General features: G+C 49.8%; 1 protein-coding gene across 2 annotated transcripts; it reads right to left on the minus strand.

The window, feature by feature from the left end:
• Nucleotides 1-73: 73 nt before the first annotated feature.
• Pla2g15 (phospholipase A2 group XV) lies at nucleotides 74-13,952 on the minus strand. 2 transcript variants are annotated; one of them, XM_004661665.2, is made up of 6 exons: nucleotides 13,756-13,952; nucleotides 9,332-9,488; nucleotides 5,455-5,573; nucleotides 5,113-5,211; nucleotides 3,943-4,167; nucleotides 74-1,916 (listed from the first exon to the last, which is right to left on the minus strand). In XM_004661665.2, exons 1-6 carry the CDS (start codon nucleotides 13,880-13,882, stop codon nucleotides 1,405-1,407), a joined length of 1,239 nt encoding a protein of 412 aa, XP_004661722.1. In that variant the 5' UTR covers nucleotides 13,883-13,952; the 3' UTR covers nucleotides 74-1,404. The 2 variants fall into 2 exon arrangements, with proteins under 2 accessions (XP_004661722.1, XP_044995604.1); XM_045139669.1 differs by having other exon boundaries at nucleotides 1,658-1,916; nucleotides 3,943-4,042.
• Nucleotides 13,953-14,183: the final 231 nt, after the last annotated feature.

Here is a 14,183-nt window from a genome sequence, read left to right on the forward strand (position 1 = left end):
ATTACTAACTTCTCTAGCACCCTCACGTGCCCACTTCCTCCCTTCTCTCACGTTCAGAGCAGGCCAAGGCACCTTACAGCATCCAGAATACTTTTATTGCCAGAATCGAGGTATGGCCTTCTCAGAGCCCCAGATGGGACCCGCCACTCAGGAACAAGCTAAGAGACATGCTGGACATGTGCACAAAGTCCAGTGTCACAGAAACTGTGTGGGGGAGCAGCATAGACTAGTCTGAAGGTGGTTTGGGGAACCCAGCCTAAAGGCTGGACCCAGGCCTCAGCCTATGGCCAGGTGCCCGCCTGGAGCCCACTGCCCCTAAGGCAGACCCAGATTCTCCACCTCCATACAGCATCCCTGGGGAAGACAGAAAACCCCTCTTTCAAGGGCCCACTCAAGTCCCTGCGCTAACTCCTGAAGACTGAAAATCATTCAGCTGCCTCGTGGGCACATGTGAGTGACAGGAGCCCCACCACCTCTTAGTCCCATGCCAGTTCCAAGTAGGCTGGTAGGGAGACCCTAAGGCAGGGCACAGTATGATGGTGACGTTCCCAAGAGGGTGGCTCTAGGCAGCTATGAGCAGCCACAGTTGCCTCCTAGAGCTCCCTTTCTTCACAGATGCCTAGCTAGAAGGTCAGGACACTGGGCCCTGCTTTCCTTAAGTCACAGTCCCACAGCCAAGAAAGCCAGCTCCAACACTGAGACCCAGAGCGTAAGCAAGGGACCCAGAACCCTGGGACATGGCTCCCAGAATTGGGAGGCCCTCTCCTGCCCAGTCTAGAATTAGGCTGCTCCTGGAGTTAAGAGGTAGGAATGGAACCAACGTTCCCAGACCTGGGAACCAGGGAGGACATAATACTCTGCCCCTGCTTGCAAGGGGTAATGGGCTACCCCCGAGGAGGCCACACTCAGGGCTGTCCACCTAAGGTCCCAGAGAAGCCAGAGTCTCTAGCCACACATGGCCAGTGGGGCAGGGCTGAAGCCAGTTTGTGAGGCCATCTGAGGTCATGCTGGGACCCTGGGGGGCAAGGACCATGCAGCTCTGCAACATCCTTCACAGGAAGACTAGGGTCTAGGGGGCAAGTGTGGAAAGGCTATAAGGATGGGAAGACTGCATGGCTCCCAATCGAGGGCTGGGGCCAGGAACCAACCAATCCACCCTACAGACCAAGTCTGAGGTCACAGCAATTACAGCGTCAGCACATTGTCTCAAGTGTCTCGAATCTACGCATATTTCTTCCTTCACCGCCACTCAGGGATGGTAAGAAACAGCAGCCCTCCAGGGTAGACTACAGCCTCGGACGACGATCGGTCACACGCTTTGCTGAGCTTGTAGGCCAATACAGGCCCAAAGGCCAAGAAAAGCTCCACGAGCCAGCCACCCAGCAGCCCTGCCTGGCACACGAATCAGGGCCCAAGAAGCACACGTTTCAGATAGGCCAGGGTGGTGGTGTTGGCTAGCATCTCGATGTGCTCGCTGCCTGGCAACTCCTGCAGGGACACCTGGTGCTCCTGGCGGTTCCGCCAGGCCTGGCACTGCAAGACACTCTCCAAGTTCACAGTGCCGTCACCATCACCAAAGCAGATTTTTGGGTCACGGTCAGGGAAACTGTCGTAGTAGAAGGAGTCTGGCGTGGGGACACCGGTGCCATAGAGGCAGTGCAGTGGCACGCCAGGTGGCATCATGACTTCAACCAGCCCTTCTGTGTCCTGTCTCATGAACCAGCCATCTTCAAAGCCGATGTCCTGGAAGAACTGGCGATAGTCCCGCAACGTGTAGTTGGTTGTAGATGTGTGCACGAACACTTTTTCAGGGGACCAGGTATAATTGTAGGGCAGTAGCCAGCTGGTGGAGACGGCAGACCGCTGCTGTTCTCGGATCTTCAGTGGACCGATAACAGGGATGCGGTTGTTGTCTCCTACAGGGAGAGGATTCTGGTCAGTCTATGCGGAGGACAGAAAGCTGACTGGGTAGCAGGTTTATCACAGGACATCCTACCAGACTCTAGGTAGTGGCCCACTCCAATCCTGTGGGATTTCACCAGCATATACTCCCAAAGTGACTTATGTTGCCTCATCTACGAAGGTTGCCCTCTTCCAAATGTGCACCATTATGCCTGTGGGGGCACTGGCCTTGCCTAAACTAAAGCAGGTCAACAGCCCAGAGTCACAGTCCTCTTCCTGTCTTATAATGAACTGTACACATACACGCTTTTCTTTTCCTGGGCCCAGACCAGTCTTGGTTCATCCCACAAACCTCCCTGCCTGCATGCTGACCTGGGTGGCCAGGCCTGCTGGAGACAGGGCAATGGGGAGACTACAACTGGAGTCAGCCCTTCTCATTAGCCAGTGGGACTTCCAGTGGGTGCGGTGATCAGGAGAAGAGGAGCATCTCCTCTGTTCAGACACATCTTCACCCATCATGCCACACCCTATTGGACAGCCAAAAGGTTTCTCTGACTCTAGAGTCTCAGTTTTGCCTACCAGGAGATGCCGCTAAGATCCCTAAGGAAAGGGAAGACCCTAGAGTCCCATGGACTCCCACCTCCCCTCCCAGCCATCTGAGGCAAAGCTCCATGAAGTCTCATTGGGAAGCTGCAACACAGCCAGCGCCTGAACTCATGGCTCCCTGCCCCAACTCAGGTTCTCCTATGTCTGCTTCTAGGCCCGGGATGGACAGAGTATATGGCTGTGATGAATCCTCACTCTCTCTGAATGTATGAGCCACAGGCTCATTGTCCAGACAAATCAGGATCATTCATATCATTCACAATCTTTCGGGGGAGATACTCGATCTGAGCCCAGTCAGGATGACAGCTGATCAAGTCACACAGGGCCAGAGACTGCAAAAGGAAAGCTCACAAGATTCCTGGGGTGACCCTGGTTCACAGTCCCCAATTGAGGGAGCCACAGCACTCCCACTCAGACATGGAAGAGGGAGAAAAGCCTTCTCCTACACCATGCAGCCTTGCTCCATGGCTGCCAATGATGAGTTCTAACAGTCACACAAAGGCAAGTGGATTGGGAAAGGGTAACTAAAGAAGGGGCTGACTTTGCCAGGCAGAGGCCCAGCCAGATCTGCACCTGTTTCCTCCCTGCACTGCCCGCGGTCAGAGATGCAACTCACAAACAGGAAATGGTAGTCAGCCTTCCTCCTGCGAGGTAAAGGTGGTTGTAAAGGGGTTGAAGGTACCCCAGGGAACTTGGTCAAACCAAGTCTAGCCAGTCAGGCCTAAACATGTTTATGTGTGTATGCATGAGCAAGTGTCTATGTCACCAGTAGGTAACTACTTTATATACAAGGTGTAAAGTCAAAAGAGAGGTAAAATTAAGAATAGCATTAGCCAGGCATGGTGGTGCACGCCTTTAATCCCAGTACTCAGGAGGCAGTGGTAGGAGGATTGCTGAGTTTGAGGCCAGCCTGAGGGTACACAGTGAATTCCAGGTCACCCTGGGCTATAACCTCAAAAAAAACCAAAGAAATAAAAATAGTGTTAGATTCACTCTGGAGGGGAAATTTTTTTCGTGTAAAAGACCATTTTGGGAGCTGAGGAGATAATTCTTTCAGTTAAAGGCACTTGCTTGCACAGTTGGCTGACCTGGGTTCAATTCTCTAGCCACTCCTGTAAAGCCAGACAGACATTTATTTACAGTGGCTAGAGACCCTAGCATGACCATACATGCACGCCCCCACCATGCCTACAAAGAAATAGTTGTATTTTGTTTTGTTTTGAAGGTAGGGTCTCCCTCTAGCCCAGGCTGACCTGGAATTCACTATGTAGTCTCAGGGTGGCCTTGAACTCATGGCGATCCTCCTACCTGTGCCTCCCGAGTGCTGGGATTAAAGGCATGAGCCACCACGCTGGCCCAGGGAAAAGACATGACGGGTATAGCGGAGGGAGGAATTTTGAGAACCACCACCTATGCTGAAGAGGCAAATCTTACCTGAGGCCAGGACTCGAAGGGTTTTGGCCACGCCCCCCCAGGGCGCACCCAGTGACACGAAGGCATGGATGTACTTGTCCTTCCAGGCCTGTGGCTGCCGCTGCAGAAAGTAGAGCGTGTACATGTTGCCCATGCTGTGGGCAACCAGCACCACAGGGCCCCCATACAGCTGGTACATGTCCTCGATCATCTCTCGGAGGGCCAGGAAGTAGGGACCATTTTCATCTGCAGGCCAGAGCCAGGCAGGGGTCAGACAGGAAGGGTCCTGGAGTCTACACTATTGACCAATCCTCAGGCTGGACCCAGGACCGGGGGTACAAAGTGTTAAAACCTAAGTAGGGGCTGGAGAGATGGCTCAATGGTTAAGGCGCTTGCCTGCAAAGCCAAAGGACCCAGGTTCAATTCCCTAGGACCCATGTAAGCCAGATGCACAAGATGATGCATGCGTCTGGAGCTTGTTTGCAAAAGCTGGAGGCCCTGGTGCACCCATTCTCTCTGTCTGCCTTTTTCTCTCTTTCAAATAAATAAATAAAATTGAAATTTAGCCAGGCATGGTGGCACATGCCTTTAATCCCAGCACTTGGGAGGCAGAAGTAGGAGGATTGCCATGAACTCCAGGCCACTCTGAGACTACATAGTGAATTCCAGGTCAGCCTGGGCTGGAGTGAAACCTTACTTCAAAAAACCAAAAAAATAAAAAGTAAAATAAAAATTTTTTAAATATGTTTAAAAAAAAAACCCTAAGTAGGAGCAGATTGGCTCTTCCCAAGAAGTCATGAAGCCCAAAGGACCCCTCCCAGGCTCAGTCTTATCCTTCACCCCGAGGTACTAGGATGAGGGATGGAGGAGGACAGAACAAGACTGACTAGAGCTGGTGGCTGTAACTACTGGGCTGGATGCCAGGGGTAGAGAGGAGCCCAAAGCTAGTTTTTTTTTTTTTTTTTTTTGGTTTTTCGAGGTAGGGTCTCACCCTGGTCCAGGCTGACCTGGAATTAACTATGTAGTCTCAGGGTGGCCTTGAACTCATGGTGATCCTCCTACCTCTGCCTCCTGAGTGCTGGGATTAAAGACGTGCGCCACCACGCCCGGCTCCAAAGCTAGTTAACTAATGGCTACTGCCTTGTCCCTGACTCCCAAGCCCTCAACGAGGGAATGAAGGTGGCTTCTTACTTGGGGCTCGGCGCCAATCATAAGGGGCCCCTCGAACATCTTCTCCCCGAGTGTAGCCCCAGCCTACGAGACTCTCCACCATAGTGTAGAAATAGGAACCTACAGACAGAAAACACAGATTTATAGAAGGTATAACCAGTTCCAGCCACCCACACCAAGCCCCAACAAGGACTGTGACATCTGTCTCTTAAAGGCGATTCCTGCAGGAGGGCTATCAGGATTCGTGACCACGCTGATCACAGACAGCTCACAGGCTATGCTTTCACACCCATGGTGTGCCTCCCCGACTCAGAATAGTCCCCAGCCACATCCCCCCAGAAGACTTGACCAACAGCTACATACCCACATTGCTTTTGCTGGGGTCCAGGAACTCCAGTGAGAAGGTCTCTCCAAATCCAGGGACACGAACATCCACACCATCAGGAAACTGGGTGGCCCGAGATGTTCTGTTGTAAATCAGCCTGTCAGGAGAGGCTAATGAGCTACTGACCCAAAGGCAACATTTGGTATGGCCCAATACTACTTTATGACCTTAGCCATACTCCCTTCTAATTTCCAGGTTTGGTCAGCAATAGAAAGATGAAAAAATAACAAAGCAGGATTATAAAACACAGACCAAAGCTGAATGTGGTGATACACACATGTAATCACAGCACTTGGAAGACAAAGGTAGGAAGATAAGGAGTGCAAAGTCGCCCTCATCTGCAAAATGAGTTCAAGACCAGCCTGGGTTGCATGAGTCCCTGTGTGGTAGTTTGAACCAGATATCCCCCATAAACACATGTTTTGAGTGCTTGGCCACAATCTGGTGGCAGTTTGGGAGGCAAATCCTTGCCAGAGGATGGGTAGGCTTAGGGGTGTTACAGCCAGCTCCCCCATGCCAGAACTCAGCTCACTTTCTTTATTTTTAGTTTCGAGAAGTGTTGTATTTTAAATTTTATTTATTTATTTGAGAGAGAGAAAAAGAAGCAGATAGAGTATGGGCACATCAGGACCTCTAGCCACTGCAAATGACTCCAAATGCAAGCATCACCTTGTGCATCTGGCTTATGTGGATATTGGGGAATTGAACCTGGGTCCTTAGGTTTTGCAGGCAAGCCATCTCTTCAGTCCACTTTCTTTATTTTTGATTTATTTTTTTCAAATATTTATTCGCAATTTTTATTAACAACTTTCTTTATTTTTAAAATTCTATTTATTTATTTATTTATGTTAGTGACAGAGAAGAGAGGGGCATGCCAGAGCCTCCCACTGCGGCTAACGAACTCCAGATGCTTGCACCACTTTATGAGCCTGGCATGATGTCAGTACTGGTGAATCAAATCCAGGCCTGGCAAATTTTGCAGGCAAGAGTCTTTAACTGTTGAGCCATTTCTCAAGCTCTGGTGATTGACTGATGTCCAGCCTCTGCTCTGCTATTCTTCCTCTGCCAACCTAAAATATCCCCTTAAGACTGTAAGCCGAAATAAACTCTCCTCCCACCAGCTGCTCTTGACCAGGTGTTTTATCCCAGCAACATGTAGCTACAACACCCTGCCTCAAAAAGCCCCAAACAAATGACTCATACAGAACACAGTAACCACATATAAATGAAGACTCCTCCAAGGCTTACTCCAAAGACTGATCACAGGGATCCATCAAGGCAAATTCCCTTTTCCTCAGTGTCACTCGCCCTAGAGTGATGGTCTCAGACCAGGAAGAAGGAAGCAGCAGTTAGAGCTGTCATGAACATCACACTTGACTAGGACACAGCCTACCTTGTCAGCTCGCATCTCCATGGACCTAGCTTCTGCCGTTGACCTTAACATATCATGGGGCAGAAGAGATGGTCAGGGATGCACACAGGAGACATGGCCACCGCAGGGCTGAGTACCTGTGAGTGCTGTATGGATGGGTGGGTAGGAGGATGGTTAAGGCCCAGAGGAATGATGAGGGCAGGTGGCAAGAGACAGGACAAAGGCCTTGCTAAAGAACCAGTACAGCTGAACAACTGAGTCCCAATCACTCTGAGAACTGGTTCCAGCAGCCTGTCTCCCCCCAGTCAGGCCATGTTCAAATAAGGGAATGACCAAGCCACATAGCCTGTTCAGTACCTCAGAGCTGTATCATCTGCCAGCAACCACAATACCCAGGGTGTAGCCACAAATTCTTGGAATACCTAAGGCCACGTCTTCAACACAAAAATAGAAATACAGATCAACAGCCCAGAAAAATCCCAACCATACACTAAGTAGGACAGAATTTAAAAAGCTGGCAACAGCTGGGCATGGTGGTGCAATGCCTTTAATCCCAGCACTCAGGAGGCAGAGGTAGGAGGATGGCTGTGAGTTCGAGGCCACCCTGAGACTACATAGTAAATTCCAGGTCAGCCTGGGCTAGGGTGAGACCCTATCTCGAAAAATCAAAAACAAAAACAAAAAGCTGGCAACATAAACAGGGAAGGGCTGGGTGCACAGAGGACCTGCTAGCAAGTCCCTAGGAAAAACCTTTAATCAACTCAAACACTGATCGGCACCAGCTGTGTTCTTGGTTCTACTGCTATAAAGATAAAACAGAGAAACAGTCCCTGTCTTCTGGGAAATGTCGGTTAGGGACCTTGCTCAGAGTTACTTAATTCTGAGTTTGAATTCTTCCGTTTAATAGCTGAGAAGCTTAGACAATTTTGTAACTGCTTTGAGCTTTCAGATTTCCTTCTCTTGTTTTATTATGCTGCTGGGGATCAAGCTCAGGGCCTCAGGTATGACCGGCAAATGGTTTGCCACAGAGCTACACGCCTACCTCCTAAAAAGCAGGATTAAAAACAGCATCTGTTCCAAGAGGAATGTAATAGGATGAAATGAAAAGTGATCAAGTGTCATTCAAGGGCAGGGATATGTTCAGGAAATGTGTCATTTGGTGATTTGATTACTGTGTGAACATCAGAGTGCACTGACACACACCTAGACAGGATAGGTCATTCATTCTTTATGCTCTTTTGTTTGCTTGTTTTGTTTTTAGAGGAAGGGTCTCACTCTAGTCCAAGCTGACCTGGAATTCACTATGTAGTCTCAGGTTGGCCTTGATCTTACAGCGATCCATCCTCCTACCGCTGCCTTCCAAGTACTAGGATTAAAGGCACATAACTGTATATAGAATATACTACGCCAAGCCAGGTGTGGTGGTGCATGCCTTCAATCCCAGCAGAGGTAGGAGGATCACCATGAGTTCAAGGCCAGCCTGAGACTACATAGTGAATTCCAGGTCAGCTTGTGCTGACCCTGCCTTGAAAAACCAAAAAAAATAAATAAATAAAAAGAATATACAATGCCTATATTGAATTTGGGGAATCAACCTAACGACATAGTCTGACACTTGGTGAGGGCTACAAGAAACATGCATGTGGCCTGGGGTAAACAATGCCTGGAAGACTTTGCAAAGGGATTAGGGTCAGGTTTCATTTTTGGGGTGGGTGGATTTTGGAGATGGGATATTGCTATGTAGCCCAGGCTGGCCTCAAACTTATGGTCCTCCTGCTTCAGCCTCCCAAACAATTACAGGTGTGCATTTTCCTCAGCAAAGATCAGACTTTGGGGGGATGAGTGGAAAGGAATTTTTTTTTTACTACTTATTTTCTATTTTTATTTATTTGCAAGAGAGAAAGAGGGGGAGAGAGAGTGAGGGAGATGGACACCCAGGGCCTCCAGCCTCTGCAAATGAATTCCAGATGCATGTGCCACCTTATGCATCTGGCTTATGTGAGTCCTGGGGAATTGAACCTGGGTCCTTTCCTTTGGCTTTGCAGGCAAGCGTCTTAACTGTTAAGCCATATCTCCAGCCCCAGGGGGAATTTGTTAGACAAAAGGTGAGCATTAGATTCCATGTGGAAAGAAGAGTACTATGCAAAGATGTGGACATATTCCAGGAAGAGGGAGCAGCTAGAGAAGCAAGTATGGCCAAGACCTAGGCAAGGAAAGGAGTGGGGCCATGTAGAGGCTGTGGACAGGGGCTGGGGCACAGGCGCTAACTGAAGGGAGAGACAAAAACAACAGAAAGGAAAAGAAAGTTTTGCCTGGAACAGTGCAGAACTGGTGCCAACCAAATCAGACAAGACTGAGGGCTAGAAGAGAAAGGTCACTGACTTGGAGCTCTCTTGATGTAGGTACAGGAAGGACATAGACTCTAGAGATTTCTCTGGGCCCAATAGATAAGTGGTACCCCACCTGTGTGTCCTAGCTCCCACCTGATATTGTCAATCCAACAATCAATTATGACAGGCAGAAGCAATTCAAGGTTTAGCCAGAGTGTGAAGTAACTGTCGGTCCTCTTGGAGCAAAGGTAGTGTACGACCTTCGGCTTGTCCAGTTTTGCTTCCAGCTGGTTGCCCAAATCACCAGGCACTGCAGGGGAACAAAGGGTATGCGTGAGCCTTGGTGCCGGCAGGCTGGGGACGTCCAGAACCCTGAAGTCCGCAGAAGCTCTCCCAGAGTTAGAGCCACCATGGAAGATCTGTGTAATCCTATTCTGTAAATCACAGCATAATGCTAGGGGCAGGAAAATCAGAGACAGAGGAGCCTGATAGAGGCTCAGATACCTCTTTCATGTAGAAAAGCTACCACAAAGCCAGGCATGGTGAGGCACGCCTTTAATCCCAGCGTTCAGGAGGCAGAGGTAGGAGGATCACCATGAGTTCACATAGTGAATTTCAGGTCAGCCTGGACTGGAGTGAAACCCTACTTCAAAAAAACCAAAAAAAAACAAAAAAAACAAAAAACCAGAACAGATGGGCTTTATCTTCTTTGAGAGAGGCAGTGGGCTACAGAACAGAATTAGCCAAAAATATTCTTTCCCATCTTCCTCTCTTCCTCCCTGAGATAAGGTCACACGGCGTAGCCTAGGCTGGCTTCAAATTTCTGACCTTCCTGCTTCCACCTCCTGAATGTTGGGATTACAGGGATATATTCATCATCTTCCTGCCTCTGTCGCCCCAGGGCTGGGATCACTGGCATTCTAGGACAGATTGGTGGGAGGCAGACCATGAACACACAAACGAGAAAATCACACACTGCTACCTGCTGGCCTACCAAGATCCCCAGGCCTTGCTCAAGGTTTCCAGAAAAGTTCTAGAAGGCAGAGCATCTGACAGGTGTGTAGCCCAGCTGAGAGCCTGGGCTGCACATGGTTACTGTGCAACAGCATGCCACTCCAATTACAGACTAGGGTATGTGTGACCAGGCCCCACCCCAACACAAACACTGGGGTCCTAGTGACACCCAAACCCATACCCATTGCTTCATTCCCCAGCATTCAAATCCCTGCACAGTCTACTTAATCCTGTTGACCTTCCCGGCCACCCCCACATGTTATATATCCTAGACACTTCACAGAAACAACCTCATTTATAATCCATGGCTAGTGAGTGAACAGCAATCCTCTGACTTCGTTCCTTCCTTCTTTCTTTATTCCTCTCTCTCCCTCCCTCCTGCCTTCCTACAAGCCATGCCCCCAAGAAAACAAAGAAGTTTCTGCTTTTAAGCAACCTATGATGTGTGTGTGTGTGTGTGTGTGTGTGTGTGTGCGTGCATGCCTGTGTGAGAGTGCAATTGCAGGCATGTACTTGACACAGAGCACACGCGGAGGTCAGAGGACAGCTTCGGGTGTTAGTCCTCACCCTCCACTTTGAGATAGAGTCTCTTGTTCACTGCTGTAGATGCCAGGCTAAATAACCCTTAACCTGCTGGCTGATGATCATCTTGTCTGCCTCCCTTTTGGTTTGGTCCTAGGCGCCCTGGGATTAAAGACGCTGGCTACAGCTTCACATGGGTCATGAGATCCAAACTCAGGTACGTACACTTGCATGATAAACACTTTACCCATTGATCCACTGCCCAGCCCCACCACTTGACTTTCCTGGTTATTGACTATGAACCTGGCCCAGTACAGTCTCGGGATTTTCATGGTGCCATGAAAGCAGGCATGGCACCTGCCTTCACCTCCCTTCATGATGGGGGTTCAGAGGCAGGGACTGCCAGCATGATGGTCTCTAGATGACATGTCTGCAGACTGGTCACTGTCTCTAGCCACCAAAGTGGAAATGGCTAAAAGAGGAAGCTACAACTTCTGCTTTGCCCAGACACCCTTGCCCTGGTCAGGCTGAGTGGCCTCTAAAAATAACAGTGACCACTTCTTGAGAACCTCTGTACCTGAAACTAGAACAAGAACCACAAGCCTTTCACTCAAGTAACACTGTAAGGGGGCATCTTTATCCCCACTTAACAGATAAGAAGACTGAGGCTCGGAGGGAGGAATGGCTAGCCTACAGTCCCTCCCTGTCCAGGGTCACTTCTCTGGCTTTGGTTAAGTCTTCCTCTAATTCCAGAACCACCTCTACAGTAGTTGTACCCTGAAGGAACTCTACTCTGTGCCTGGTTGTCTGAGTAAACAGCAGCAATTTCACTCCTTAAAATGAGCAGATGAGCATTTTAGCTATTCACTCTCCTCTGCAAACATGTGACCACATCCCTCATTCTCAGAACTCCTTGAACCCACATGTGACTTAAACATGTGACCCAATGAATCACAAGCTCTACACAAGCCACATTTCCCCCCATTCCATTTAGCCCGCCTGGACCCCTCTTTGTTTAGTTTTGGTTTTTCGAGGTAGGGTCTCACTCTAGCCCAAGCTGACCTGGAATTAACTCTGTAGTCTCAGGGTGGCCTTGAACTCACAGCAATCCTCCTACATCTGCCTCCCAAGTGCTGGGATTAAAGGCATGCGCCGCCCCACCTGGCATGGTCCCCTCTCTTGACCTTAGCTCTGGCATACTCTAGGAAGCCGTTCCTGGCATCCACTCATTCAGCTGCTTCAGTGATTCTGAGTCTGCCCAGCACAGCCTAGACCTCACGGCCAAGGGTCACTGCTAGTTCCATCCTGGAAGCTAATGATCCTAAGCTTTCAGTAAAGGAAAGGTCAAGTGTACACAAATTTCAAAGTGAACCTGAGCCCAGAGCACTTCCTTCTTTTAAAAAAGTATTTTATTTTATTTTATTTGAGAGAGAGTGTAAGAGAGAGAGAATGGGCACAGCAGGGCATTCAGCCACTGCAAACGAACTTCAGATGCATGCACCACCTTATACATCTGGCTTACATGGAACCTGGGATTTGAACCTTGGTCCTTTGGCTTTGCAGGTAAGTGCCTTAACCACTAAACCATCTCTCCAGCCCTTTTGATTTTTTTTTTTTTTTTCAGAGCACTTTCTGACTGGGAAGACCTACTGGGCTCCCCTAGGACCTCCTTGTCTGTCAATCTACCCTTCTACAATCAGCATTAAATCTCCATTAAAATATACCCAGCAGAGAGCTTGAGAGATGGTTCAGCAGTTAAAGGTGCTTGCCTGCAAAGCCTGATGACCTGGGTTTGGGTTCAATGCCTCAGTACCCACATGAAGCCAGATGTACAAGGTAGCACATGCATCTGGAGTTCACTGACAGAGACAGAAGGTGTACTCATAAACATCAACATATATATAGATACATATATACCCAAACCCAGGTATGTGTGTGTGTGTGTATCTATGTATGTATGTATGTATACATACACATACACACACACATATTTCCAACAGAAAGAGCATGGGAAATCATGCTTCAGCAGACTGAGTATATAACATACACCTCACCATACCTCTGCTCTCAGGAGTAGGCCAGCGGGGTTAGATAGGAACCCTGGCCTGAAAGAGGTACCCACGGTTCCCCAGATAGATTTCATCCTGGCCCATCAGCACAAAGAGCACTGTGATCCTCTGTTCAGTTGCCAGGTGTGAGACAAAGAAGCAATCACTTAGAGATGTCATCTGTTCATGTAGCCTGGACCAACTAGGTATGTCAGGGGATAGAAGAAGCATGCTCTCTGACACCTGTTCAGGAATGTTATCCCAACTCTTCTATCTTCTTTTTTATTAGTCATCCAGTTTCCCTTATGCCACCTACCTCATACCAGTGTCATCCATATAATAAGCTGAGGGTGAAAGGAAATGAGCCGGGTGCCTAAGAGAGCAAACCTTAGCAGGGCGTGGTGGCACACACCTTTAATCCCAGCATTGTGAGAGGTAGAGGGATCACAGAGTTCTAGGCCAGCCTGGCAATACAAAGTGAGCTTGGGCTAGAGTAAGACCCTACCTAGGAAAAGAGAGAGAGAGAGAGAGAGAGAGCGCACATGCACAAACCTTTCCCCCAAAAAACTTACTTCTAATAAGACCCTCTGAAACAGAAATGTCAAGGGTGATGTCTCTTAGGCAGGCCAAGCCCAATTGAGACTACCTTGCATACCCACACCTGCCCTCTGAGTGGGGCTGAATTGCCTCAGTCTTTCCATGTAAAAATGGGGGTACGGTAAGGAAAGGTCTGGGAGCTGATGTAGACAGGTGGAGTGGACAAACTGGACGGTAACCCTCCCACTCCCATTGTTACTGGAGGGGGCAAGGGATGAGAGGCTGACCACACCCATGCCCAGCCTGACTGGAGGTGGGCTATCCTGACCCAGGTAGCAAGGTAAGACATTAAAACACGTCCTCCCATTCCGTGCATAAAACCGATGCCCACCGGGAAGTCGGCCTTTCCAACACTCCTCTCGGCAGGACCCAACCACCCCCAGCCGCGCGCCTCACCCAGCACCACCGGGGGGTGACGTTGGGCCGGGAGCACCGGGTCCACCAGTAGCATGAGCAGAAGCAGGAGGAACAGGAGACCACGCTGGAGCAGGCTCCCGCGGCATGTGCGGAGGTGATAGTCCATGGCTCGCGACCCTGCCTGCAGGTCCGAGCAGCTGCAAGAGCGCTCAGGGCTCGTGCCTAGGCCGGGACGAGGCGTCGTGCTTAACCCCACCGCTCGCAGCCACCTAGCCAATTAGGACGCGTCTCTCGCAAACAACCTACCAATTGGAACTCGCCGCCAGGAACGTCCCGCCCACCCGATCTTACCGCCCCGCCCAGGCCCACCCCTGGGCCTGCTCCCTAGACCGTGCAGAGTGCCGAACGCATCGATTGGCCGACCCGCCGGGCCTCGGAGCGATCCTTGTTACAGTATCACTGGGTCA

This window comes from Jaculus jaculus, chromosome 1 (assembly GCF_020740685.1).
Source record: "Jaculus jaculus isolate mJacJac1 chromosome 1, mJacJac1.mat.Y.cur, whole genome shotgun sequence".
NCBI lineage: Eukaryota > Metazoa > Chordata > Mammalia > Rodentia > Dipodidae > Jaculus > Jaculus jaculus.

Bases quoted from the DNA above. Each gene is read 5' to 3' on its own strand.
- Pla2g15 (XM_004661665.2), bottom strand. From the start codon at position 13,882: ATGGACTATCACCTCCGCACATGCCGCGGGAGCCTGCTCCAGCGTGGT. The intron at 5,574-9,331 runs GTGGGAGCTAGG...CTCTCCTGACAG, and splicing joins TGTTGGATTGACAATATCAG to GCTGATTTACAACAGAACAT. The intron at 4,168-5,112 runs GTAAGAAGCCAC...TCTGGCCTGCAG, and splicing joins TGATTGGCGCCGAGCCCCAA to ATGAAAATGGTCCCTACTTC.